This window comes from Mesoplodon mirus (genome assembly GCF_964341445.2).
Source record: "Mesoplodon mirus genome assembly, chromosome: 18".
Taxonomy (NCBI): domain Eukaryota; kingdom Metazoa; phylum Chordata; class Mammalia; order Artiodactyla; family Ziphiidae; genus Mesoplodon; species Mesoplodon mirus.
This window is the reverse complement of record NC_138994.1, coordinates 18,616,211-18,643,635: the sequence shown is the minus strand read 5'-3', so window position 1 is coordinate 18,643,635 and position 27,425 is coordinate 18,616,211. Positions and strand designations below refer to the sequence as shown.

Here is a 27,425-nt window from a genome sequence, read left to right as displayed (position 1 = left end):
ACTCTGGGGCCAAAATGCCCAAGTTCAAATTATAACTTATCCACTTGGTAGCAGTAAAATTTGGTTAAGTCACTGAACCTCTCTGTACCCAGATTCCTCCTCTGTAAAATGGGGACAATAATAAAGGCGTCCTCTTAGGGTTGTGGTGAGGATTAAATTAGTTACTGTAGGTAAAGCATTTAGGGAAGGGTACTTGTTACATAGCATATTTTTTCCTATTACTGCTGTAACAAATTACCACAAATGTAATGGCTTCATTAACACAATACAAATTTATTCTCCTACAATTCTGGAGGCCAGAAGTATGAAATCAGTTTCACTGGGCTAAAGTCAAGATGTCAGCCGGGCTGGTTCCTTCTGGGGGCTCTGGGGAGGATCCATTCCTGCCTTTTCAGTTCCTGGAGGCTGCAGCGTTCTGTGGATCCTGGCGGCATCACTCCGACCTTTGCTCCCACCATCACGCTGTCTTCTCCTTCGTGACCTTCTTGCCTCCCTCCTATAAGAACACTTGAGCTTATATTCAGGGCCCAGCTGGATAATCCAGACTAATCTCCCCATCCACAAATCCTCAACTCTGTTACAGCTGCATAGTCCCTTATGCCACAGAAGGTAACATTCACAGGTTCTGAGGGTTCAGATGCCAATAACTTTTAGGACCATTATTCAGTCCACCACTCATGATAAGCAGTAAATAAAAGTGAATTACAGGGCTTCCCTGGTGGCGCAGTGGTTGAGAGTCCGCCTGCCGATGCAGGGGACACGGGTTCGAGCCCTGGTCCGGGAGGATCCCACATGCCGCGGAGCGGCTGGGCCTGTGAGCCATGGCCGCTGAGCCTGCGCATCCGGAGCCTGTGCTCCGCAACGGGAGAGGCCACAACAGTGAGAGGCCCGCGTACCGCAAAAAAAAAAAAAAAAAAAAAGTGAATTACTATTATTATCGTTATCATTGTGATTTCTCCCTCAGCAGCTCCAGAGCACATCCCTAGCCCACTCCCAAGCTGTGTGGGAGAGAAAGGGATGTGGAAGGACCCCTGTCTAACTCCCAGAAGCTCCCTGAGACTAGGCCCCGAGCCCAAAGCATAGCTGGCCATGATGCTGACTGCATCAGACAGAGGCCTCAGGAACTGGCGGACCCATGAGGGGACTGGGGGGCAGGCAGAAAGCAGATGAAGTAGGAATGTACTCAGAGGCCTCGAGTGGGTCTGAGAGGGGCCCCTGGAGCACAGGCTAAGGCTTCCTGATGGTGCTGTATTCCGTGGGTTCCTCATGGACCCTGTTGGGAATGTGGGTGATGAGGTGCCCCATGTTGCTATAGGTTGGCTCTTGATCTGAGGTTTCCAAAGACAGAGCTGCGTAGGCAATGTCCTCCCTGGGAAAGGCAGCCTGCAATGAAGACGTCCTTGGGGTTAGAGAGGCTGGCAGGAGGCTGTGCCCATGGACGGAGGAGACCTTGGAGGAGCCTGGGGAGACAGACCCTCCAGGGCTTCTGGAGTCTTCTCCCAGGCCCCCCAGTTCCTCCCCGCTCCACTCTGCCAGGCACCTTTAGCTCTGGCCATGGCAGAAGATACTCTCCCTCAATTCCATGTCAGGGCAGCACATTTTGCATGGAATCCCAGGGTCCCTCAGCCTGTCTGGGTCTCCCCTGCCCAGCATGAGGACCGTGTCTGACCGGGCTCTGAGTCTCCCAATGCTAAGACCTGATGTTGAGTCACTTCAGATGCCAAAAGCGCGCAGGAGCTCTGCCAGCAAGTCTTTCAGTGGCTGCATCTTTGCCCAGCACCCACCCTCCCACGTGGGCAGGAGAAAGCCGGTCCTCAAAGGAAGGGCAACAGTGGGTCCGGTCTGAGACCCATAGCAGCCCCACCAAGCACATACCATGGTGACATACTCCACTCCCTCCGCGTTGCCCTGGGCAGAGGAAGAGGAACTTGTGAAAGCCTTCTTCCGGGAAGACCCAGAGTTTTCAGTCTGCTGCAGGCTCAAGTTTGTATAGCAGATATCGCCCTCCAGGGGCTGAAGCACCTAGGAGAGGAAACACAGGTTCCTCTTCCACGGAGGGACGCGTGGCTCTCTGCTCCCCTGGGACCCCCCTCTCCCAGCTCCCTCTGCAACCCCCATCTCCTCGTAGTCTCCCACACCTCCCCCTCCCAAGCCCTCCTCCCTGGCTGATTCCAGCATACGACGGGGGCCCCTTCCCCAGCCCTTGCAGCTGGGCCATGAGTATATGGACGTTTGGGCACAGGGCTTGTCTGATACATTTGGACCTTGGTGCTCCTGGGAGATGGAAAATAAGGAAGTGAGGGAAAGGTGTCTGATGTCTCTGCTCTGACCTCGGGGACTCTCTTACCTGCTCTGGGGATATCCCAGCAGCTAAAAGACAAAAACAATCAGAGTTAGAAAGCCCACCCAGAGGCTCACAGGCGCCCTCAGGTCTGGGAAAGAAAAGAGGTGAATTAGGCTTCGGGCTCAGAGAGGAGAGACCTGGTTCTAATTCTGATCTCTCAGAAGAGAACTAAGGAGACCTCAGCCCGTCTATTCCCCACATCACAGAACTGTGCAGTCAGCTGCTCAGGTGGCCCTGCCAATTATCAACTCCCCCGGGATTAGGCTCAACCTAAAACTTCTGCTGGGATTCTGCCTGTGACGCCACCATTTCTCCACCTGCAGGGGTCAACTCAAAGTCACACCTACCTTCTCCAGCTATCCAGGCTATCGACTCCCTCCCTCCCTTGCTCCCAGGGCATTTGATTTATGTCTGTCTCATCACCCTTGTCCCACTGAATTCTGGTTGGTCTTCAGGTGGGATGCGGGCTGCTGGACAGCTGAGCCTGTCCCTCCCATGCCTTCCGGGTGCGGACTGAACCAGGCACAAGAGGGGCTCCATCAGTACAAGCTGTCCACGTGACGGGATTGCTCTAAGCTGCCCTCTGAGTGGAGTACCCGAGCTGGGTCATCACTGTCTGGACCAGCTCTCAGGTGCCCTCTGGTTCCTGTTTCTTCCTCTCCCTGCCCTCCCCCTGCCACCATCACGCCCCCAGCTTCGGAGACAACAAAGAAACAAGAAGATTTTCCCTATGTTTTTTAGATACTGAGGGGGATAGAAAGTATTTTTAACTTAGGTCACGGACAATACATTGGGGGGAAAGTGTGATGAACAGGAGTCAGGCTCCCGTCTTTCCAAACTACAAGATTCCCCAGGCTGAGGGGAGGGAGCCGTGTTGAAGAGGGTCCCGTGAACGCCCAGATCCCAGTGGGTTCTGAGAAAGGGAGGAGGTGCAGTTAATGTGAGAATGTGGAAGTGGAGCCAGACAGGAAAAGTGTTTGGCCGAGGCCAGACCTCGTGATTGACAAGTGCAGACTCGTGAGCAGAGGCCCTTCCCTAAAGGGCAAATATACACAGAACAAGTAGGGTAGCCTGAGAAAGGGCTGAAGAGAGGAAGAGCAAAAATAGGAGTGGCCACCAACATTCTTGAGAAAACACAGAGAACCGTGTATGAGTGTGCACATGTGCGCATTCGTGTGCGGGCTATGTTGTGTGTGCATGCATGAACATGTGTTCGTGCATGTGTGTATACATCCGTGCATGTGCATGCGTGCGTGTGCGTGTGTGTGTGTTTCTCCATGCCCCCATGTCTATTCAGTACCTCCTTGACAGCCACAGGAATTCTACTAAAGTGTCTGGGTACCCTAGGAAGGCTGCCTGCCTAAGGCCATTGCCATCTCTGCCACCAGGAACCAAACCAAGAAACAGATAGAGAGGGAGAGCAGAGAGGCAAGAAGAGCAAAGAGGGGTGAACCAGGCAGAACTGAGTCCAAAACCTCCTGGGTTCACCTCCAAGCTCCAGCGCCTCAAACTGCCAGCTGCTGTGGCCTTTGGGACGGCACCCCTTCCAGACTGTGCAGGTATTCCCTTGGACTGATGGTTCCCGGATGACCATGCTGGCCATCAATCCCACACACTTCCACCCAGCCCAGCTCCAGCCCGGTGTCAGCCAGGTCCCCTCACCTTTCTTCTGTTGTTTCACCATTCTCCAAACCACAAGTGAGGCCACCATCAAGAGAAGAATCAACACAGCAGAGATGAGGGGAAGGATGATGCTGGCCTCCAAGAAGACACTGCTGGAAACAACAGAGGATGCCCCAGGCACCCAGGCTCACCTCCTGTCTTTGGCCTTATCCCACCCACCTGGGAGCAGGGATGACCACATGCCTTGAAACCTTTCGACCTACAGGCCTGAGGTTTCCAGTCTGGGAACCCCTTACTCCCGGGTGCCCTCATAGATGGTTTTTAAAAAAAAAAAAGAGAGGAGGGTCCCACAAGATGTCTCAGTGGGTCTAGAAGTCAAACAGAAATTGTATGGCAAAGGCTCTGCAAAGGCCTCTCTGCTTCTAAGCTTGCCCCCTGTACAGGCTGAGCAGTGTCCCTCATCCAGTAATTCATATTCATTCAGAACTGGAGAAGGTGACCCACTGGGAAATAAGATCTTTGCGGAGGTCATCAAGTTAAGATGAGGTCATACTGGATTAGGATGGGCCTGAATCCAATGACTGGTGTCCTTATAAAAGGGAAATGGGGGCACACAGACACAGAGGGAAAAGGCCATGTGATGACAGAGGCTGAGATTGGAGTGATGCTACCATAAACCAAGGAGTGCTTGGCTTACTGGCAACCACCAGAAGCTAGGAGAGAGGCCCGGGACAGAGCCTACTTTTGAGCCCAAAGAAGGAGCCAACCCTGCTGACACCTTGATTTCACTTCTGGCCTCCTGAGCTGTGAGAGTAAGTGAGAGGAGGCCCCAGAATCCTTGAGCTTGAGGGTCCGGAAACAAGCTCTGGCTGGGACCTGGGACTACAAAAGTCCCCCCTTTGGGAGAGTTTGGGCCAAGTGGGCCACAGGGAACAGCAGCATCGGAGCTGGCTTACCCGCTGCTGGAGCCAGGGCTGGTCACAGCCGGGGAGCCACTGGTCTCTTCCAAGCTGACTGGCGCTGTGAACATGTTGATAGCAGAGGTGGCAGGAGTGGTGGCCGGCACTGCGGTTGGTGCTTGGCATACAGACCGGGTTACACACTGCTCTGCCTGTTCACTCACCCGCAGCCTTAAACGTGGCTCTGAGCCGGGGTGGGGGTGGGTAGGGGAGGGGTGGTGGGGATCATGGGCTGCCTAAGGAGTCTGGAGCAGGGCCAAGGGAGGGGGCCTATAGCCTGGACTGCTCATATCTCCCTGGCCGCTAGGCAACTCAGAGCCTCAGAGGCAGGTGGAGCTGGCACAGGTCCAGGGAGGACATCAAGCAGAACTTGGAAGGTTAGAGGGGGCCAGGCTTGCCTCAGGACAAGGGCAGCTGGAGTTCAGCTGGAATTCAAACACTCTGGCTGCTTATGACAGGGCCTCGGCCAGTGGCCAGTGCCTCTCACTTTATTTATCCACAAGGACAGCAACAGAATGGGGGCTCTCAGGTGGCTGACATACCCAAAATCTGTGACTTCAAAGATCAGGACCAGCCCTGAGCAAAATTCTAAGGTTCAGGAAGAGCCTTCACTTGGGGCAAGTTACAAAGCTTTCACAGTGGGGATGGTTACATCTCAGGAACGTTGTCAAGACTGAATGAAATGATGCTGCGCTTTGCAAGTATAACAAGCCTCACACGTTCCCAGTGTGGGGGAGGCTCCGTTGACTGTGCGCCCACTCCCGTTGCCACAGGTGCCCAATGAGCTGGTGTCACCTGTCCGAGGGTAAGCAGAGGCAGAGCCCAACAGATAAACTCGGTCAAACCAAGGCACTGAGACCCCTGAGCCGACACGCCCAGAGTGTTTGCATTCTAAAAGGACTTAGGAAGAGAACATCGTTAATCCCAAATGTGTAAATGGCTCATGATGGGATTTCAGGCACCTGGGAGTGCAGCCCTTTGACTGTGGAGGCCTTTCCAGACCCCAGGAATTAACCGCAGCAGCCCCACTGTGCTGGGTCTTTCCCCCTGAGATGGGATATGGACCAGGGGGTGGGAGCTGCAGCTCTGAAGACCCAGCCCCCAATTCCAGAAAGAGCAGGAACACCTGGGCAACAGGGGTCCCAGGAAAACATTAGCAGAAATTAGGGTCTCCGGGTGAGACCATCACCTTGATCTTGATCACCATGAGAGCCTCTAAGGGAAGCCCTGCCCCTCCCAATCCCAGGTGGTCAGTGTGGGTTCCATGAGACCTCAGGACTCCCCCACCCTCTGTGACAGTTCACTCTGAGTGACAGGTCACTAAAGAGGGACCCCAGGGACCAGGACAGAGCAGGCCTTGAAGAGACACATCTACACATACACATACGCTTACCTGGGTCAATGGTCACTTTAACTTGGACCCCAAGGTCAGCTCCAAATTTCTCAATCCCACACCAGTAAGTGTCTGCATCGTTTAGCCTGAGCTTCTCCATGGTCACGGTGATGGTGTGGTTTTTCCTATTGTCCCTGATGGACACGCGGTCCTTCTTCACCTCCTTCTCTGATTCAGTGGTTTTAACGACGAACTGGCAGCCAACCCAAGAAGCTCCTCGGCACCACCACTTCACATGGGTCTCCCACACAGGGCTGTATCGACACTGCACAGTCAACGAGCCCCCCTCTAGGCTGCTCACTGCTTTTGGGCCAGTGATGGCAGATGAGCCTGGAAAACACGAATCCATGTACTTGTCACCTCCCATCCTGAGGGCAGGGCCACAGCCTCCTGCATCGTGAATAGTTCCAATAAACCCGGGGTCCTCATGAGTTAAACAGCAGTCAAGAAAGGAATATACCTTACACGTAAAGACCTTTTGTTCTTCAAAATTCTATCAGATCAAAGCCACCAGGAAGATCCAATAAAAGCACAACTACAGATCTTAAAGAAACAAAAACATTGACACAGAACAATAATAGCTTCCTGTAGTTCACCCCTCTCCCCTTCTCTGGCCAGTAAGTCTTTCTAGTTCCAGCAATGTCCTTTTGCAACCATCTCTGTGTTATACTGGTCTCATGGGGAGGAAAGACCAGAGGACCCATTTCCACAGAAGATGACTTTGTACTGAGGACCTCAGGAGGTTCAGCTGAAACACCCCCATCATCTAGCCCGGAGAAACTTCCTAACGGTTCTAATTGTTTCGAGTGGTTCTACTGTAAACCACCCTGGAAGGAACACCTTTGAAATTGACCAAAAGAGTGATGCCAGTCAGTCTCCCCATGCTATGGAATCTATAACGCCCAGATCCCATTTCTTCCCATTGAATTGCTTTGGTTCCTTTGTCAAAAAGCAAATATGTGAGTTCTTTATGGATTTTCCATTCCATTCCATTGATCCATTTGTCTGTCCTTTTGCCAATCCATACTGTCTTGAATACTATAGCTCTGCAGTAAGGCAGGTATCATAGAGTAAAGCAGCATTTTCCGATATATATGTTCTTGCTCTTTCTTTCATTTTCTCACCTTTGAAAGATTCAGGATACAGAGAAATGTATCTTTACTATAAGAAAAACAACACTTCAAGCATGATGAAGAATGGCATCAGTGTCAGACCCTGGGAGGTAGTGAGGACCAGGGCAATCTGGAGAGCAAACGCCCCCCGCAGAGGCGTGGCCCCTCCTACTCAGCCCACTGTCCTCATGCAAGAAGCAGGCAGTGTAATTTAAGATCTTTTCATTTTTTCTGGAGTAGTCCAAATTCTGGGTTTGGGGTGGAACCTCTCAATTTTTTTTTTTTTTGCGGTATGCGGGCCTCTCACTGTTGTGGCCTCTCCTGTTGTAGAGCACAGGCTCCGGACGTGCAGGCTCAGCGGCCATGGCTCACGGGCCCAACCACTCCACAGTATGTGGGATCCTCTCGGACAGGGGCACGAACCCGTGTCCCCTGCATCGGCAGGTGGACTCTCAACCACTGCGCCACCAGGGAAGCCCGGAACCCCTCAATTTTAAAACTCTGGCTTATTTAGAAACAACAGCAATCCAGCCTGGGCCACCCAAACCCGTCTGCCGGCAGAGCCTGCTGTCCGGGCCCAACTCAGATCCATACTCATAAGGGAGGTTCTTTCTGTCATTTTCCTTGTGTGTCTTTGTCAGCGTTGGTAGTAGAGATATGCTACTTTCACACAATTGATCTGGCAGATTTCCATTTTTTTGTGCTCTGAGAACAGAACATAAATAGAGCAAAGGAATTTTGGTTTCTTTAGGATCTTAAAAAATTGGATAAAAAACTATCTGGCAAATTCTTCATTGGGGCAAATTCTTTGATTACTTAAATTTTTTTCTCCATGAATATTGACCTATTTAAGTTTTTTTCTTGTTCTTTAATAAATTCTGTTCTTTTGTTTTTCCCCAAAAGTTATCTATTTTACAGTGTATTAGCATAAAGTTCTGCAAATATAAAGTATCCTTTAATAATTAAATTTTTCATACCTATTATAATGACACATTTTGATGATGTGCTGTTTTATTTTATTGATTACATGTGCCACAAGATTTCCTCCTTCATGTTTTTCCTCCCCCTCTTCCTCTTTCTTTTTTCCTGCGTTAAACCATTTTGAGATTTAGTTGGTAAATGTTACTGTTTTTAGTTTTAAATTACTAATTTCTCATAGATATAATTTTATATCCTTGAGATTACCACGTATCTTTTTCTAATTTGCTAAGATTTGCGGTACGCGGGCCTCTCACTGTTGTGGCCTCTCCCATTGCGGAGCACAGGCCCCGGACGCGCAGGCTCAGTGGCCATGGCTCATGGGCCCAGCCGCTCCGCGGCATGTGGGATCCTCCCAGACCGGGGCACGAATCCGTGTCCCCTGCATCGGCAGGCTGACTCTCAACCACTGCGCCACCAGGGAAGCCCTAATTTGCTAAGTTTAAAGCTGGGATAATTTTCTTCCTTTCTAAAGTTAAATAAAGCATGTTGAAGACTAAGAATTTACTTCTGTCCACTCTTAAAGTTAAGATATAATTCACATATCACACATTTTACGCTTTGAAAATGTATACTTCGGTGGGTTTTAGGATATTCACAAAGTTGTACAACCATCAACTCTATCCAATTCCAGAATGTTTTCATCACCCCAGAAAGAAGCCCTGTACCCATTAGTAGTGACTCCTTACCTCCCCCTTCCCTGAAGCCTCTGGAGACCACTAATCTTTCCATCTCTATGGACTTGCCTTTCTGGACATTTCATTCTTCTTTCTGTCTCTATGGACTTGCCTTTCTGGACATTTCATATAAATGGAAGCATACAATGTATGATCTTTTTTGTCTAACTTCTTTTACTCAGCATAATCTTTTTAAGATTCATCCATGTTATAACATGTGTCAATATTTCATTCCTTTTTCTGGCTGAACATTATTCCATGGTGTGGATCTGCCACATTTTGTATATCCATTCATCAGTTCATGACATTTGGGTTGTTTCCACTTTATACATCACTTTGGAACACTGTAAAAGTGCTTTTCTTATAAAACAAAGCATGAATCTATCCTATGACCTAGCAATTTCACTTCTATATATTTATCTAAGAGAAGTTAAAAACAAATGTCCACAAAAAAGAATTTTTATCACAGCTTTATTTATAATAACAACATATTAGAAGTAACTCAATGGAGTGGGAGGTTGGGGTGAGCAGATGTGAGCTTTTATATAGAGGATGGAGAGACAGCACGGTCCTACTATGCAGCACAGGGAACTATAGTCAATATCCCATGATAAACCCTCATGGAAAAGAAACAGCAAGGTCCTACTGTGCAGCACAGGGAACTATAGTCAATATCTCATGATAAACCCTAATGGAAAAGAAACAGCAAGGTCCTACTGTGCAGCACAGGGAACTATTGTCAATATCCCATGATAAACCCTCATGGAAAAGAAACAGCAAGGTCCTACTGTGCAGCACAGGGAACTATTGTCAATATCCCATGATAAAACCTCATGGAAAAGAAACAGCAAGGTCCTACTGTGCAGCACAGGGAACTATAGTCAATATCCCATGATAAACCCTAATGGAAAAGAATATATTTTAAAAGAACGTATATATATGTATAACTGAGTCACTTTGCTGTATAGCAGTAATTAACACAACACTGTAAATCAACTATACTTGAAAGAAAGAGAGAAAGAAAGAAGAAAGAAAGAAAGAAAGAGAGAAAGAAAGAAAGAAAGAAAGAAAGAAAGAGAAAAAAGAAACTCAAATGTTCACCAACAGGGGAACAGATAAACAAATAGTAGCATATTCATAGTAACAGCATAGTACAGAATAATAAGAAGGAGTGAATTAGTGACACACAAAACAACATGGATGAATCTCAAAAACACACTGAGTGAAAGATCAAAAGAGAATAAACTTCATGATCCCGTTTATGCAAAGTTCTACATTAGGCAAAATAACCTTTGGTGATAGAAATTACACCAGTGATTCATGGGTGGGGGAAAGATTGGGAGGGACACTAAGGAACTCCAGGTGATGGGAATGTTCTGTATCTTGATAGGTGATACAAGTTACACGAATTTGTCAAAACTCATAGAATTATACACTTAAGATCTATACATTTCACTATATGTAAATTATGCCTTAATTTAAAAGACTCTTATGGGATGCATCTGGAGTTATGCTTAAGGACATTTTATAACGTTAAATGTATCTATTAGAAAAGTAAAAAGGACTTAAATTTAATAAACATATATTTCAGAAGTTAAACAAAAAACAGAAGGAGGAGTAGGAGGAAAGAAGAAAGTAGAAGAAAGGAAATAATGACGTTAATAAAAATGAATGAAGTGGAAAAAATCATATAATAAGGAAATCAACAAAGCCTAGAGTTGGTTAAAAATAAATAACTAAATAACCCTAATTAGATATTCATTACAGAAAGAGAGAGGTCTAAATAATGAATATCAGGAATGAAAATGGGGACATCAGTACATATCCTGCACACATTAAAAGGATAATAAGGACTTCCCTGGTGGCACAGTGGTTAAGAATCCGCCTGCCAATGCAGGGGACACGGGATCGATCCCTGGTCCGGGAAGACCCCACGTGCCGCGGAGCGTGTGCCACAACTACTGAAGCCCGTGCGCCTAGAGCCTGTGCTCCGCAACAAGAGAAGCCACCGCAATGAGAAGCCCGCGCACCGCGATGAAGAGTAGCCCCCGCTCGCCACAACTAGAGAAAGCCCGTGAGCAGCAACAAAGACCCAACGCAGCCAAAAAAAAATACAAAGCTAACAAGAGGATAAGGCAATAATAGGATAGGATAATAAAAAGATATCTAGATAAGATTATGGCAATAAATTTGAAATTTTTAGGAATAAACAGATGCCTAGCAAAAATAATACAATGTGCTAAAACAACACAAAAAGAAATAGAAATCTGAATAATCTTACAACTATTTAAGTAACTTAAATCCATTATTAAAAACCTCTCCAAAAGAAAACTCGAGGGCTTCCCTGGTGGCGCAGTGGTTAAGAATCCGCCTGCCCATGCAGGAGACACGGGTTCGAGCCCTGGTCCGGGAAGATCCCACATGCCGTGGAGCAACTGAGCCCATGCGCCACAACTACTGAGCCTGTGCTCTAGGGCCCGTGTGCCACAACTACTGAGGCCACATGCCATAGCTACTGAAGGCCGTGTGCCTAGAGCCTGTGCTCTGCAGCGGGAGAAGCCACTGCAATGAGAAGCCCGCACACGTCAACAAAGAGTAGCTCCCGTTTGCCACAACTAGAGAAAGCCCGTACGCAGCAACGAAGACCCAACGCAGCCAAAATAAATAAGTAAATAAAATTTATTAAAAAAAAAAAAAGAAAACTCGAGACTTATACAGCTTCAATGGAGATATCTATTTACTAAGCATTGAAGGAAGAAATAATGTCTACCTTACACAAAAGGATTCTGAAACAAAGGAAAGGAGGATGCAATCCCAAACCCATTTAACGAGACTGGCATAATCTTGATGCCAAACCCTGACCAGGGCAGTGCAAGAAAGAAATATTATAAGCAAATATCACTCATGAATATAAGTGCCAAAGTCTGAAATGAAAAATCAGCAAGCTGAATCCAGGGAATCTTTTTAAGTTTCATGCATGTTATAACATGTGTCAGTATTTCATTCCTTTTTATGGCTGATCACTATTCCATGGATCTGCCACATTTTGTATATCCAGTCATCAGTTCACAACATTTGTTTTTCCCACTTTACACTAAGATCCCACATGCCGCGAGGTCAACACCCCTTCATGATTTTCTAAACATTCTTAGCAAATTAAGAGTAGAACTTTCTTTATCTGATAAAGATTATCTATTAAAAGCCTCAGGGCTTCCCTGGTGGCGCAGTGGTTGAGAGTCCGCCTGCCAATGCAGGGGACACAGGTTCGTGCCCCGGTCCGGGAGGATCCCACATGCCGCGGAGCGGCTGGGCCCGTGAGCCATGGCCACTGAGCCTGCACATCCGGAGCCTGTGCTCAGCAGTGGGAGAGGCCACAATAGTGAGAGGCCCATGAACCGCAAAAAAAAAAAAAAAACAAAAAAAACAGCCTCAGCAAATACCACAATTAATGTGAGACATTGGTATATACTTTATAATAATGTGTTAACCTGGACATTGATCCTGTATCCACTTTTCTGTACATGTGCTGTTTTCTGAAATTCTGACCAACGTAGTGAGACATGGAAAAATATAAAATATATAATTATTAGGGTGAAATAATAAAATTTAGAGAAAATTTTTAAATCTTAAGTTTAAAAGGATTTTCATTTATAATGGAATTCAATAGAGTGGTCAAAGACACAATAAATATATTAAAATCAATGGCTTTCCTATAAACCAGTAACACGTAGTTGGAAAATAAAATGGAAAAGTGCTCATTTACAATAGTAATAAAGGTGTATTAAATACCAAGGAATAACTTTAAAAGAAACAATCAGGACTTATAGAAAAAAAACCATACACAAACACAATGAAATTTTCTTGACAGACATAAAGGTTTAAATATAAGAGAAGAGCTCTGTTATGATCCGGAATGAAAATGCTGTATATTTTAAAGATTTTCCTCCTTCCCAAATACATTTATAGATTTAACTCAAAACCCCCAGAACATTTTTAGAGCATGTACATTTTTTTCAGATAATTTCCATCTATACACATGTGTGTATAGATTATGAATATGTATGGCTATGTAATAAATATTATATTTAATATATGCTAGAGATTATTTGAATAAATGAAGAGACAAGAATTTTTAACATATTAAAGATGAGCAGTAAGGAGGGACTTGCCTGCCAAGTATCAAAATAGTACCAGGCCAGGAGCTTCTTTGGTGGTGCAGTGGTTAAGAATCCGCCTGTCAATGCAGGGGACAAGGGTTCGATCCCTGGTCCAGGAAGATCCCACATGCCGTGGAGCAACTAAGCCCATGTGCCACAACTACTGAGCCTGCGCTCTAGAGCCCACAACCCACAACTACTGAGCCCGCGTGCCACAACTACTGAAGCTCTCAAGCCTAGAGCCCATGCTCCACAGCAAGAGAAGCCACCACAATAAGAAGCCTGCACACCGCAACAAAGAGTAGCCCCTGCTCTCCGCAACTAGAGAAAAGCCCATGTGCAGCAACAAAGACCCAACACAGCCAAAAATAAATAAATAAATATTTTAAAAATATATTTAAAAAAATAAAATAGTACCAGGCCATAATAAAGAAACCAGTTTGTGAATATAACAAGACTATATACACATATCAATAGGACACAGTCAATAGCCTAAAAACAGACCTAGTCTATTTAAGAATTTCACATATACCATAGAAGACTAAAACAATAAACAGAGAAGGGAAGGGTTAAGGCATTACCCTATCCTGTCACCTCTCAGTGTGCTTCATTTAGGTAAATATAGAGAGATTAAGGAGGTCAGCATAAAATAGCAAAGCATTTTTTAAACTGAAAGAAAACAGAAGTGAATCTATAAAATTCCTGGATGACAGGGAGATCTTTCGAAACTTGAAATCAATGGGCGACAGGAAACAAGAAAGAGTTAGTAGTGAATTTGACTGAATGCAAATATAGCACTTGGACATACCAATAAAAAAAGACTGAAAAGACAAAGAACAGACTGAGAGAAATATTTAGAACAAATAACATAGAAAAGGATTAATAGAGTTTCTCTCTATTAAGAGTGTATAGAAGGGCTTCCCTGGTGGCGCAGTGGTTGGGAGTCCGCCTGCCGATGCAGGGGACACGGGTTCGTGCCCCGGTCCGGGAAGATCCCACATGCCTCAGAGCGGCTGGGCCCGTGAGCCATGGCTGCTGAGCCTGCGCGTCGGGAGCCTGTGCTCCGCAACGGGAGAGGCCACAGCAGTGAGAGGCCCACGTACCGCAAAAAAAAAAAAAAAAAAAAAGAGTGTATAGAAGAAAAACATCAATACCCCATTTGGAAAACTGATGAGAGATAAGAGGCAAGTCACAAAGAGGAAATTCAGTGGCTAATAAAATTCAAATGTTTCATTTAAATAATCTAGCAAATAAGAAATGTGGAAGACAACACCATTTTTCACATAACAAACCAAACAAGTTTTGATGACTCACTTTTTGCTGACTGGGGCCAGGTGGTCCAGGCACTGTGAGAATATGCTGGAAGGAATGTAGCTGGTTCAGCCATACAGAAAGCCATATGGCAGTCATATGTATCAAACATAGTCATGCCCTTTGCTCCAGTAATGCTACATCTAGGATTTGGTTCTCAGGAAATAATCAGAGAGGCTAACAAAAAGGGTGTGCACAGGGCTTCCCTGGTGGCACAGTGGTTGAGAGTCCGCCTGCCGATGCAGGGGACACGGGTTCGTGCCCTGGTCCGGGAAGATCCCACATGCCATGGAGCGGCTGGGCCCGTGAGCCATGGCCGCTGAGCCTGCACGTCCGGAGACTGTGCTCCACCACGGGAGAGGCCACAGCAGTGAGAGGCCCGCGTACAGCAAAAAAAAAAAAGGGTGTGCACAAAGATTCATCACATAATTAGCAAAAATAAAGGTAACAAAGTTAACTTCCATCAATTAGGGAAATAAGTATATAATGAAATATAATGCAAACACTGCTAATTATGCTTAGAAATATTTTTAATTATGTGGAAAATTCTCAGATGAAGTGAAAATAAGGTTGTTAAAAATCGTATGCAGTATAATACCAATGAACTTTTAAAATATGCATAGAAAACAAAGATTAAACACAAATAAACCAAAATCTTAAGAACTGGTCACCTTGGGCATTAAGACAGACATAAGGTTTTTTTTGGTTTTTGTTTTTGTTTAATTTTTATTTATTTATTTATTTATTTCTGGTTGCGTTAGGTCTTTGCTGCTGCGCGCAGGCTTTCTCTAGTTGCGGCGAGCGGGGGCTACTCTTCATCGCGGTGTGTGGGCCTCTCACTGTCGGGGCCTCTCTTGTTGCAGAGCACAGGCTCCAGACGCGCGGGCTCAGTAGTTGTGGCTCACGGGCCTAGTTGCTCCGTGGCATGTGGGATCTTCCCAGACCAGGGCTCGAACCCGTGTCCCCTTCATTAGCAGGCAGATTCTCAACCACTGCACCACCAGGGAAGCCCCAGACATAAGGGTTTTTTTTATTTTTCCTAATTCTTCATTTGTTTCCTGTACTTTCCCAAGTGTCAACAATGAGCATTTACTACTTTCAAAATCATAGGAAAAACAAATGCCTGGGCAGGGCTGCTTAATAGTGCAGTAGGCAGAGCAATGGCCCCTAAACATGTCTGTGTCCTCAACCCCTGAATCTGTGAATATGTTCACCCTTACAAAAAGGGACTTTGCAGATGTCATTAATTTAGGGATCTTGAGATGGAGAGATTATCCTGGATTATCCCGGTGGCCCAATATAATCAGAAAGGTCCTTAACCGAGGGATGTGGGAGAATCTGAGCCAGGGAAGGAGTGATGACAATGGAGCAGGGGTGGAAGTGATGTGGGACCACACGCCAAGGAAAGCAGGCAGCCTCTGGACTTCCCTGGCGGTCCAGTGGTTAAGACTCCGCGCTTCCACTTCAGGGGCCGCAGGTTGGACCCCTCGTGGTCGGGGAAGTTCCGCATGCCACAGGGTGTGGCAGGCAGCCTCTGGAAGTCAAGGAATCAAATTCTCCTCCTAGAGCCACCAGAAGGAACGCTGCCCTGTTGACTCATTTTAGACTTCTGATCTCTAGACTGTAACATTATAAATTTGTGCTGTTCTAAGCCACTAAGTTTGTGGTCATTTGTCCCAGCAACCCTAGGATTCTAACGCAGATGGCCATTCCATCTTTAGTTTGAGCATTTAGTATCAGATCTGACCCTTGAACTCGACTGAGCATTTAGTATCAGATCTGACCCTTGGACCATCTGTTCCACTCACTTCTCGGACCCCTCTTCCAGGTGCCCACTCCCCATCATCCTCAGCAGAGCACTGGCTCTGCTGTGGGAACCCTCCTGGCACAGAGGCAGCCTGGAGCTCCAAGAAGCAGCATCCTCCCCGGGCATGGTTACTCACAGCCTAGATGATCAGGAATAATCCTAGATCAGGTGGAAGCTGAGCCCCACGGGGAGGTGAGTGGCTCACCGTCAGTGAGTGACAGTTGGGGCTGGACCCCGCCTCCGGCTCAGCAGGGGACATCAGCTAATTTCCACTCTGGGTCAGCACGTCTGGGGTCTTGTCCACCTCTGCCACCACTTACGGTGAGGCTTAAGTTGGACAAGACAGCTAATTTTTCTCTGAAAAAAATAGGGTCATTAAAACTCTCTTTTCTCCCAGAAAATGAATGCTATAAAGCCCGGTGGGAACTTTCTGGGGTTTTTTCTTGTGTGCTTTTAAAACAATGAACTCTTGCGAAGAGGGAAGTAGTGCTGGTTAAATGTGTTACTTGCAATTGGAAGTTCTATGGGAAAGGCTGGTGACAGATGGCACAGAGGTTCCCACTGGGGACTGGCTTCCTGTTAGTGCACAGCTGAGCCTGTTCCACTTCAGACAGATATTCCCTCTCTGCCTCAATCACTCCTAAACCATATACACACACGCGCACGCACACACACACACACACACACACACACACTACTCTCACATTTGCTCACCATCAAGTTCCCCTGTTCCCAGACGTCAGGGAAAAAAAGCAATCCTTTATGTGCATTCCCTGCCTTGCTTGTCAATTTGTCCCCTGACTTCTCACCCAAAATCTATCTTCTCTGTTTCTACACCGAAACTCAAGGCTGAGCATCCACAAGCCACCCACAGCCGCCAGGAGGAGGAGAGCCACACATCTCTCTCCTCCCCAGAGACCTTTCCCCCAAAGAGATAATAGTATCCTCCCAATCGGCCCCAGCAGGCTGTTGTGAAGTGTGTAAGGAAGCCACAAGGCCTTTCTGTTCCTCAAACGTACCACGGCCAAGCTCATTTCCGCATCAGAGCTTTGCTGTGCCCTGTGCTTGAAAAGACGTCCCTGATCTGAAGTGCCTGTTCCTTCTCGTCTTCCAGGTCTCAGCTCAGGCGGCTCCTCCTCAGAGGGCTCCTTCTAAGCCCACCCTATCGAAAGCACAGCCACCACCCCCTGAGCCAGGGCATCTAGCTCAGCTCTGTTCATAGCACGTGTCCCTGCTTGGAAGCATCATTTTCATTTCTATGCCTGATGGAATGGATGATCCAATCAGACCGCGTAAAAGAGTCATGGGTCACAAAGGGATGTCCGGTTGTCACGCCCTCTGGAGACTCAGATCCAAATGCAACCACAGAAACTTTGCTCAGGAGAACACGACTGCTCCTAATTCTTCTCTCTGCTCCTTAATTATTTTCTTATGGAGATATAATTCACATACCATGTAATTCACCCTTTCAAAGTGTACAGCTCAGGGCTTTTGTAAGATACTCACAAAGCTGTGCAACATCATCACTAACTCCAGAACATCGTCATCATCTCAAAAAAGAAACCCCAGGGCTTCCCTGGTGGCGCAGTGGTTGAGAGTCCGTCTGCCGATGCAGGGGACACGGGTTCGTGCCCCGGTCCGGGAGGATCCCACATGCCGCGGAGCGGCTGGGCCCGTGAGCCATGGCCGCTGAGCCCGCGCGTCCGGAGCCTGTGCTCCGCAACGGGAGAGGCCACAATGGTGAGAGGCCCACGTACCGCAAAAAAAAAAAAAAAAAAGAAAGAAAAAAAAGAAACCCCATACTCATTAGGAGTCCCTTCCCCTTACTCCCTCCGCCAGTCCCTGGCAACCACTAATCTACTTTCGGTCTCTATGCATTTATATATTCTAGACTTTTCATATGAATGGAATCATACAAAGTACAGCCTTTTGTGTTTGGATTCTTCCACTGAGCTTAATCCAGGTTGTAGCAAGTGTCAGTACCTCGTTCCTTTTTATGACTAGTAGTATTCCATGGTATGAGTGTACCACGTGTTATTTATCCATCCATCAGTTGATGTGCATTTACATTGTTTCCACTTTTTAGCTATTATGGACTATGTTGCCCTGAACATTTGCATACCAGTTTTTTGTATGTTCTTTTAAATAAATAAATAAATATATCTATAGATATAGATATATTTATTTATTTATTTATTGGTTGCGTTGGGTCTTCGTTGCTGTGCGCAGGCTTTCTCTAGTTGCAGCGAGCAAGTGCTACTCTTTGTTGCGGTGCGCGGGCTTCTCATTGCGGTGGCTTCTCTTGTTGCGGAGCACAGGCGCTAGGCGCTTAGGCTGCAGTAGTTGTGGCTCGTGGGCTCTAGAGCGCAGGCTCAGTAGTTGTGGCGCACAGGTTTAGTTGCTCCATGGCTTGTGGGATCTTCCCAGACCAGGGCTCGAACCTGTGACCCCTGCATTGGCAGGAGGATTGTTAACCACTGCGCCACCAGGCATACAAGTTTTTTACATGGGCATATGTCTTCCATTCTCTGGGATACATACCTAGGAGTGGAATTGCTGGGTCATGCAGTAACTACCTGTTTAACATTTTCAAGAATGTCAAATTGTTTTCCAAAGTGGCTGCACCATTTTACAATCCCACGAGCAATGTCCTCTCCAGGTAATGTTACGAGTCTCAATTATTTAATTCTATGAAACTAGAAGGAGAAAGATTTGGTCTGGGGGGTGGTGCGTGTTACAGCAATCATACTGTTCCCTGTCCGTTAGATGTATTCACTCATTCAACTAATACTTACTATTTGTCTAATCTGCACCTGCCATGGTTGTAGGCACAAAAATCCTGGCCCTCCTGAAGCTTACATTCTATCAAGGTGGGGGAAGGGAGAGGACAAACCATGGAGAAAAATAATGCAGGAATTGCTTTTTTTATTTCCTTTGGCCTCACCGCACAGCATGTGGAGGGGTCGAACCCATGCCCCCTGCCGTGGAAGCACAGTCTTAACCACTGGACCACCAGGGAAGTCCTGGGAATTGCTGTTTTAATTAGGGTCATCAATGAAGGCTTCAGTGAGAAGCAGAGACGTGAAGGATGTGAGGACTTGAGCCTGTGGCTATCTGAAGAAGAGCACTCTGAGCAGACTGAACAGCAAGTGCAAAGGCCCTGAGGCAGGAGTGCACCTGGCATGTTCAAAGCACATCTAAGAGGCCAGTGTGGCTGGAGTGCGGGAGCAGAGTAGAAGAGGAGACCAGGGACCAGGGAGATGATATGGCGTGGGACCCAGACGGTGTCACCTCGTAGCCTCTGTAAGGACTCTGGATTTTTACTCTGAGTAACATGGAGGTCACTGGAGGGTTTTGGCCAGAGGAGAGACAGGATCTGGCTTACATTTTCAAAGAATCATTGTGAGATATGGGAGAAGAGATGAATGCCCCCGGGGTTCTGCCTGAGCACCTGAAAAGTTGGAGTTGTCAAACACAAAGATAGGAGAGAAAGGAATTTGAGGGGAGAAGATGTGGTCAGGTCACATTTGAAATGTCAACATCTGAGTGAAGATGTCGAATGGGCAGCTGGATAGAATATTCTTGAGTTCAGGGAGATGTCCAGGCTAGGGATATAAAAACGGGAATCATCTGTACGGAGATGGTATTTAAAGCCAAGAGAGGAGGTGAGATCAACAAGAGGATGACTCTAGATAGAGAAGGTTCAAACACTGAGCTCTGAGGTCCCCCAACATTTCAAAGTCAGGAAAATCCCCTTGACTTTTAATCAAAATGGTATCCATGGGACTTCCCTGGCGGTCCAGTGGTTAAGACTCCAAGTTTCCAATGCAGGGGGTGTGGTTTCGATCCCTGGTCGGGGAACTAAGATCCCACATGCCGCACGGCGTGGCCAAAAAAAAAAAATGGTATCCATCAACTTCAAGTTGCCTTCAACCCTCTGTCTCTGCTCACATCCCTGTCCCCTTTTCCTCTTCATTCTACCAAGCTAGCCTCCTCTTGACATTTCCATTCTACTATTTCCTTCCCCAAAAGCCTAGAACTGCCTCTCCCTCTCCATCTGGCAAACTCCCGCTTCCCTTCCAGGCCCCCTTCACCCTCACCCCTTCCCCAGAGCCTTCCCTTGCTCATAAAGCTTTCTGGAAGGTGACAGTGCAGGAGCAAATATTCACCAGCTCTCCTGAGCAACTAGGGTGCCTCTGCTTTTCTGTGACCAGTGGGGGCCATCAGTCTGTCCATTTTGAATGACCAGCCCCTGGGTGGTCAGGAGTTACGCCTGGTTCTGGGTTCATTATGAAGACCGTGCTCCGTATTTCTGCATTGGACGTTGTGGGCACCGCAACACAGGGTGAGGGATTGAGTGGATGAAACACACAGGCTCACAGCTGGGAGGAACTACTTAGAAAGGGGGTTGGTTTCTCAGCAGGACACCTTGCTGGGCTCCCTCTTCCCTCTGCCAGCCACTTCCTCCTGCCCCATAGGCTTTTCCCAAGAGAACAGACCCAGGCCCAGCTCACCTGCACGCCAGCGGAGGAGGAAGAACAGCAGCAGCAGGTGCATTTTCTCCTCACACGGGTCCTCCTTGGTGGAGCGTGTCAGCGAGAACCAACTGCAGTCTGCTTCATCTTCCAGCCCTTCTGCTTTCACTTATTCTCATTCTTGTACTTCCTCCTTCAGGCCCTTCCCACTGGCGAATGAGACTCAAAGAGGAAGGAGGTAGAATGGGTGAAATTTCCAGGCAGTTAGCAATGCAAGAAGTGATCATAAATAAGCTTTTGAGAAATACCTCCCTGTCCGGAGCCATGATGGGTTCTCTAAAAGGAGAACTTGGCTCCTTCTTGGCCTTGAAGTTTGCAGACCCACCAGTTCTGAGCAGCTCTTACTCAGTCCTTCTCCGTTGGTGGGAAGACTGGGATGGGGGAAACCAGCCCCACTGGAGAAGTAGTGGGGAGCTAAGGCTGATGCACACAATGTCCTAAATGTGGAATTTCAAGCGTAGCCAAATTCTTGGGAGGCTGGAAGGTCAGGAGTTCCACTGTATCACGGGGGGCTTGAGCCCAAGTCAGAGAAGAGATTGTAGATTCCAATCTAGACCAGAGATTGGAATGAGGGGGTGAGGGGGTAACAAAACCCAGACTACCGACTAAAAGAAAGGGGCTCAAAGAGTAGGGACGCGGGTATTCCCTGGGGGTCCAGTGGTTACGGCTCCGCACTTCTTCCACTACAGTGGGCACGGGTTCGATCCCTGGTCGGAGAACTAAAAAACAGAGCAGGGACAAAGTGAGCAGGGAACTACTGGTCCAATGGGCAAGAGGGGCCTCTGTCCTGAGAACATACCAGGAACTCTTGTTGCTGTGCCCCAGCTTACAAGGTGAGAATCCATGGATATCGATTCCAGCCTGAATCCTCCAGAAACTTGTCAATTATACCTTCCTGAAGAAACCAGCTCATTGTTCGTGGCTATTACCCCCTAGCTCCTCATCCCCTGACACACACCTTGGAATAACTATCCGTTGCAGTGGGAAGAAAGGATGCACCAGCTTCACCTGTCTGACTCCCTTTCTTGACAGTTTTGTGCCCATCTCCCACCCCTCTCCCCCATCAGAATCCCAGCAAGACCTGAGGTTAAGCACAGAAATTAGGAAAGGATTGGACCTTTCACATATTTTGTTCCTAGAGCCACTTTTGCTGTGTGTCACACAGACCTTGTGACATCTTGAAGAGCGAGTGAATCCCAAGGAGAGATATAAGCCCTCACAGGCTCATCAGGAATGAGTAGTCATCAGGAGGGTTATCTGCACAGAAAAACGCAGCAGCTAATAAGCCAGGATGTGGCCAGAATTGGCCTCTTACTTTACATACCTCCAGACCGTAAAATAAGGTCAACAATACAGGGTGAGGGCTCGGTCAGCCCTTGGTCCCCGCTGCTGAGCAAAGCCATCCTTGGCCTGTGGCACTGAACAGCTATGCCAAGAGACATTGGGCCCCAGCAAACAGGAGCACCATTTGGCTTCCGGAGGAAATGACCAAGGAATTAAGCAATTTGGAGCACCCTGAAAAATAAGGGACAGGTGCTTTGAGGGATGTGGGGTAATCTTTCCTTTCTTGGGAGCAGGCAGTAGGAGTAAACAGCCTCTGAACTACCCAAAACTCTGCCTGTGGCCTGACCCTTCTGCTCCTGGGCCCTTCTGGATCAAGAACAGAAATTCTCCTTTGAATCAAGAAAAGAGAATTCTCTGAGCATCTCTAAGTGATAGCAAGTCTGTTCCTCTAAACAAATGCCTCTGGGCACTAGGGGAGCGTCAGGCTATTCTGGGGGCCCTGTGTCCTCAAAGACCCATTTGAGGCCCTCATCCTGGCTTGGCCATTGACGTCTGCATGAGCAGTTACCTTCAATGGCCTCCAATATCCCCATCTGCGAAGGAAGGAACTGGACGGGTCGTCTGAGATTCCCCTGCCCCGAGGCACCTGTGTGCCTGTGTGTGAATATGTGTATGTGTGCACACATGCACGTGCATGCATGAGCACACGTGGTGTGTTCCTGTTTGTATGTGGGCCCATGTGTGGGAGCTGTGTTACAAGTGTGTAAGGCATTGTGCGTGCTAGTGCTCTGTGTGCACATATGTAGTGTGTTTTGTGTGTGTGTCGATGCAATCATCAGGTTCTCCCGGTGACAAGGAGCAAGTAGCTTGCTCAAGCTACTTCTATAGGTCATATTGGACTTACAAACTACAATCTTTTCAGAACCCAATCTTTTCTCCTGTATTGAAAGGGCCGGTTTCGTTGAGTCTCTCCCACTCTGGAATAGAAGGCCCACGAGATGTCTGCTCCAAGACCCACTGGAGAATTACAAAACCAAAGTCTAAACCAGGTGGAACTGAAGAAAACCAAGGAACTAAGCCTCTCCATGGAGGAACAACAAGAAACAGCCAGACTTCACCGGGACCAGAGCAGATGGGTGTCCAGAATCCAGGCACCCCTGGGCTGAAGGAGCCTCACTCTGGGTTCTGCCACCAGCATGGCAGTGGCTCTGCTGTGCTCCCGTTCTCAGCTCTGCTCACTGGGGTGGCTAGATTCTCGTTTCTTTGTGAAAGTGAGGAAGAGGTGAATTTGCCACGAATCCGATGGTGTCAGCACCCCTCACTTGACCAGACCCCTTTATCAAATTTTGTATTCATAATTTGGGGATCCTTTTTTTCTTAAAAAGGGCCCCGAACATTGTATAAGCTTCAGGCCTGTGATAGATGGCCCCGCCCTGGATATCTACCCTTTGACCCCCTAGTCCTCACAAAAAGGCAGAGTCTCTCCCCGCTCCACTCGAGTCTGGACCAGACTTAGGATCTACTTTGCCCAAGAAAATGCAGCAAAACTGATGCTGGGACTCCCCTGGTGGTGCAGTGTTTAGAATCCATCTGCCAATGCAGGGGACACGGGTTCGATCCCTGGTCTGTGAAGATCCCACATGCCGCGGAGCAACTAAGCCCGTGCACCACAACTACTGAGCCGCACTCCAGAGCCCACGAGCCACAACTACTGAAGCCCACGCGCCTAGAGCCCATGCTCTGCAACAAGAGAAGCCACTGCAATGAGAAGCCCGCACAGCACAATGAAGAGTAGCCCCCGCTGGCCGCAACTAGAGAAAGCTGGCGTGCAACAACGAAGACCCAACGCAGCCAAAAATAAGAAAGAAAGAAAGAGAGAGAGAGAGAGAGAGAGGGAGAGAGAGAGAGGGAGAGGGAGGGAGGGAGGGAGGGAGGAAGGAAGGAAGGAAGGAAGAAAGGAAGAAAGGAAGAAAGGAAGAAAGGAAGAAAGGAAGAAAGGAAGAAAGAAAGAAAGAAAGAAAGAAAGAAAGAAAGAAAGAAAGAAAGAAAGAAAGAAAAAAGTGATGCTGCACCATTTCCAAACCCCAGCCTGTGGAGGCTTCTGCACTTCTTATTCTCATCCTCTTCTGTTTCTGCTGTGAGAACTCGCCAGGCTAACCAGTGGCTGGATTGAGAGACAGGTGGAACGGAGCCAGGCAGCCCTAGCCAACAGCCAGCTGACCCCCAGACACTCAAGGGAGCCCACCTGAGGCCAGAAGGACCACCCAGATTAAACTGCCAATTCACAAACTTATTGCATGCCACTGAGTTTGGGACAGTCCATTGCGGCATTATTGTAGCAATCGAAAGCTAAAAGAGGACCCCACAAAATCCAGACCCTCCCTGCCAGCAGCTGCCTCATCCTCCACTCCATGGTTTTAGCTGCCCCATGGTTTCTGTTCACTCCAATCCTCTCTGCCCTTCTGACTTTTCCTCGCAGCTCCTCAAGGATGGCCTGTCCTGGCCCTCCTGTCTCAAGACTCTCACCCTCACCTCTTTCCCGATGTGGTTCAGATCAGAACAGCCTTTGGACCACTAGAGTCATCCGTGGCTTATGATTCAAAACAATAAATTGGTCTAAATTACGAAAGCAATACATGTTCATTTCAGGAAAGTAAATTGTGAAATACAGATAAGGTAAAAAAAAAAAGGATTTAACTGCTTCACTTTTAAGAGATAATCACGGTTAACATTAAGGTTTATACTTCACCCATCTTTTTTATCTCTTCCTGCAGAAATGCAATGTTATTCCAGAAATTATGTGGAGTCACTAATGTATGAGTTCATGTCACTCACTGCTCAACAGATTTCCAGCACAAACAACATTATCTCCTTTGGGGAAAGATGTCCTATAAAACAAATATCATCAAGAAGGATGGTTTTAGGGAATTCCCTGGTGGTCCAGTGGTTAGGACTTGGTGCTTTCACTGCTATGGGCCGGGGTTCAACCCCTGGTCGAGGAACTAAGATCCCGCAAGAAGCGTGGCACGGCCAAAAAAAAAAAAAAAGAAGAAGAAGAAGAAGGATGGTTTTAAAGCTTTGGAGAGTAGAACCAGTTCACATTTCTTTTTGGTGGAAATGCCTCCAGCGACTATGACCACAAATTCCTCTTCGTCACGTTGGACTTGCAAACTACAGTCTTTTCAGAACCTAACTTGTTCACAGGTGAAAGAGCTCCTGTACTGAAAGCACCAGGTTCGTTGGGTCTCTCCCACTCTGGATTAGAAGATCTGTGAGGGCTGTATCCCCAGTGGCTAAAACCACATTTGACACTTAGTAGATTCTCAATAAAGTAATTGGTGGAAAAGGAATAAACGAATGAACCATTTTTACTGCATTGTCATTCTTCCCCTAGCCATGTAACCTCTGCTAAGAAACTCTGTCTAGCACCTAGGAACCAGTCATAAACCATAATTGTTCTCAGCAACTGTCCCCAACCCCTTTTGGTTCACCTTGGACCCAACCTCACTCCATCTTTTCTACCCACTATGTGCTACGCTCCATATTTCATATAGTTACCATATTGAACCCTCACTACAAATCTAGGGGAAAGGTGATGTTATTCCTATTTTTCAGGTAACGAAATTAAGGCTCAGAGAGCAAGTACCTTGTCCAAGGTCACACGGCTAATAACTAGCAAACCCAGGATTCAGCCCCAGGTCTGGCTCGTAAAAGCATGCCATCCTGCTTCCTGCTGGAGAGGTTGAGAAAGAAGCCAGCTGCCCTTTGATCCCGTTCAGTGCTGACAATGAAGAAGAAGATCAGCATCAAAGAGTTAATGAAACAGAGCATCCCTGAGCTGCTTGTCTTCAGGGTATCCACTCCAACACCGTTTTTTTTTAATTTTATTGAAGTGTAGTTGATTTACAGTGTTGTGTTAATTTCTGCTGTACAGCAAAGTGATCCAGTTATTCATATACATATTCTTTTCCATTATGGTTTATCACAGGACTGAATATAGTTCCCTCTGCTATTCAGTAGGACCTTGTTGTTTTTCCATCCTATATATAATAGTTTGCATCTACTAATCCCAAACTCTCAGTCTTTCCCTGCCCCCCACACTTGGCAACCACAAGTCTGTTCTCTATGTCTGTGAGTCTGTTTCTGTTTCGTAGATGTGTTCTTTTGTGTCATGTTTTAGATTCCACATATGTGTTATCATATGGTATTTTTCTTTTTCTGACTTACTTCGCTTAGTGTGATAATCTCTAAGTCCATCCATGTTGCTGCAAATGGCATTATTTCATTCTTTTTAATGGCTGAGTAATATTCCATTGTGTATATGTACCACAACTTCTTTATCCATTCATGTGTCAATGGACATTTAGGTTGTTACCATGTCTTGGCTATTGTAAATAGTGCTGCTATGAACATAGGGGTGCAGGTATCTTTTCGAATTATAGTTTTGTCTGAGTAAAGACAAAAAACCTTCTGCAAAAGTGAAAGAATGTGTTATCATGAACTGGAAACTGATTTAACAAAGCAAGTGACTGATAACACCGGCGTTGAACATCTTCCAGGTCTAATGCCCCTCTAGTCTGCAGTCTGTGGAATGCGAAACTGAGTCTCAACCAAGCTCTTGTCCAGGAATTCAGGCAGATGCAAAACTTCTTTTTGAGAAAAACATAGGTCTCCAGAGAGTGAGTTTACCCCCTACTAGGATCAGAAGATGAAAGGGTTCTTTGATTTTCAGAACACAGTGTCTGTCATCTCTGCTGTCTGCTCCTCGGGTATCCAAGGTACGCAACACCTGCTGAAATTGATGAAACGGAATAGCTGCTATTCAGGCTCCCTTGGCCCAAAGAGCCTGATCCTTTTTTAAGCACATTTCAGTGTGCTAGATTTATTTGCAAAAATAAAATCAAGTATTTTTAAGCAACAGTTAGGCTGAACATTGGCATTCTTCTTGGCTTTTACCAGAGTTGTCCTAGCTCACCATGCTTCCCCAACAGAGACACAAGACTTTCAGATTACAAAAGTAATGTGTGGGACTTCCCTGATGGTCCAGTGGTTAAGACTCCGTGCTTCCACTACAGGGGCATGGGTTCGATCCTTGGTCAGGGAACTAAGATCCCACATGCTGTGTGAGCCGTGGGCAAAATAAATAAATAAATAAATAAATAAATAAAAATTTAAAAAACTTATGCAAAACCAGCATATACACCTAAGTGAAGTGCACATAGGTCATCATACAAGCAGACATCTC

The 27,425-nt window shown here is 47.0% G+C and overlaps 1 protein-coding gene across 5 annotated transcripts; it reads right to left on the bottom strand.

The window, feature by feature from the left end:
* Positions 1-253: 253 nt before the first annotated feature.
* Positions 254-20,986, bottom strand: LOC309792893 (CMRF35-like molecule 1). Of its 5 annotated transcripts, none has more exons than XM_082602870.1 (8): positions 20,876-20,986; positions 6,320-6,649; positions 4,924-5,110; positions 4,007-4,119; positions 2,348-2,370; positions 1,876-2,022; positions 707-1,383; positions 254-496 (listed from the first exon to the last, which is right to left on the bottom strand). In XM_082602870.1, exons 1-7 carry the CDS (start codon positions 20,916-20,918, stop codon positions 1,228-1,230), a joined length of 999 nt encoding a protein of 332 aa, XP_082458996.1. In that variant the 5' UTR covers positions 20,919-20,986; the 3' UTR covers positions 254-496; positions 707-1,227. The 5 variants fall into 5 exon arrangements, with proteins under 5 accessions (XP_082458996.1, XP_082458997.1, XP_082458998.1 ...); XM_082602871.1 differs by having other exon boundaries at positions 4,007-4,116; XM_082602872.1 differs by having other exon boundaries at positions 4,924-5,044.
* Positions 20,987-27,425: the final 6,439 nt, after the last annotated feature.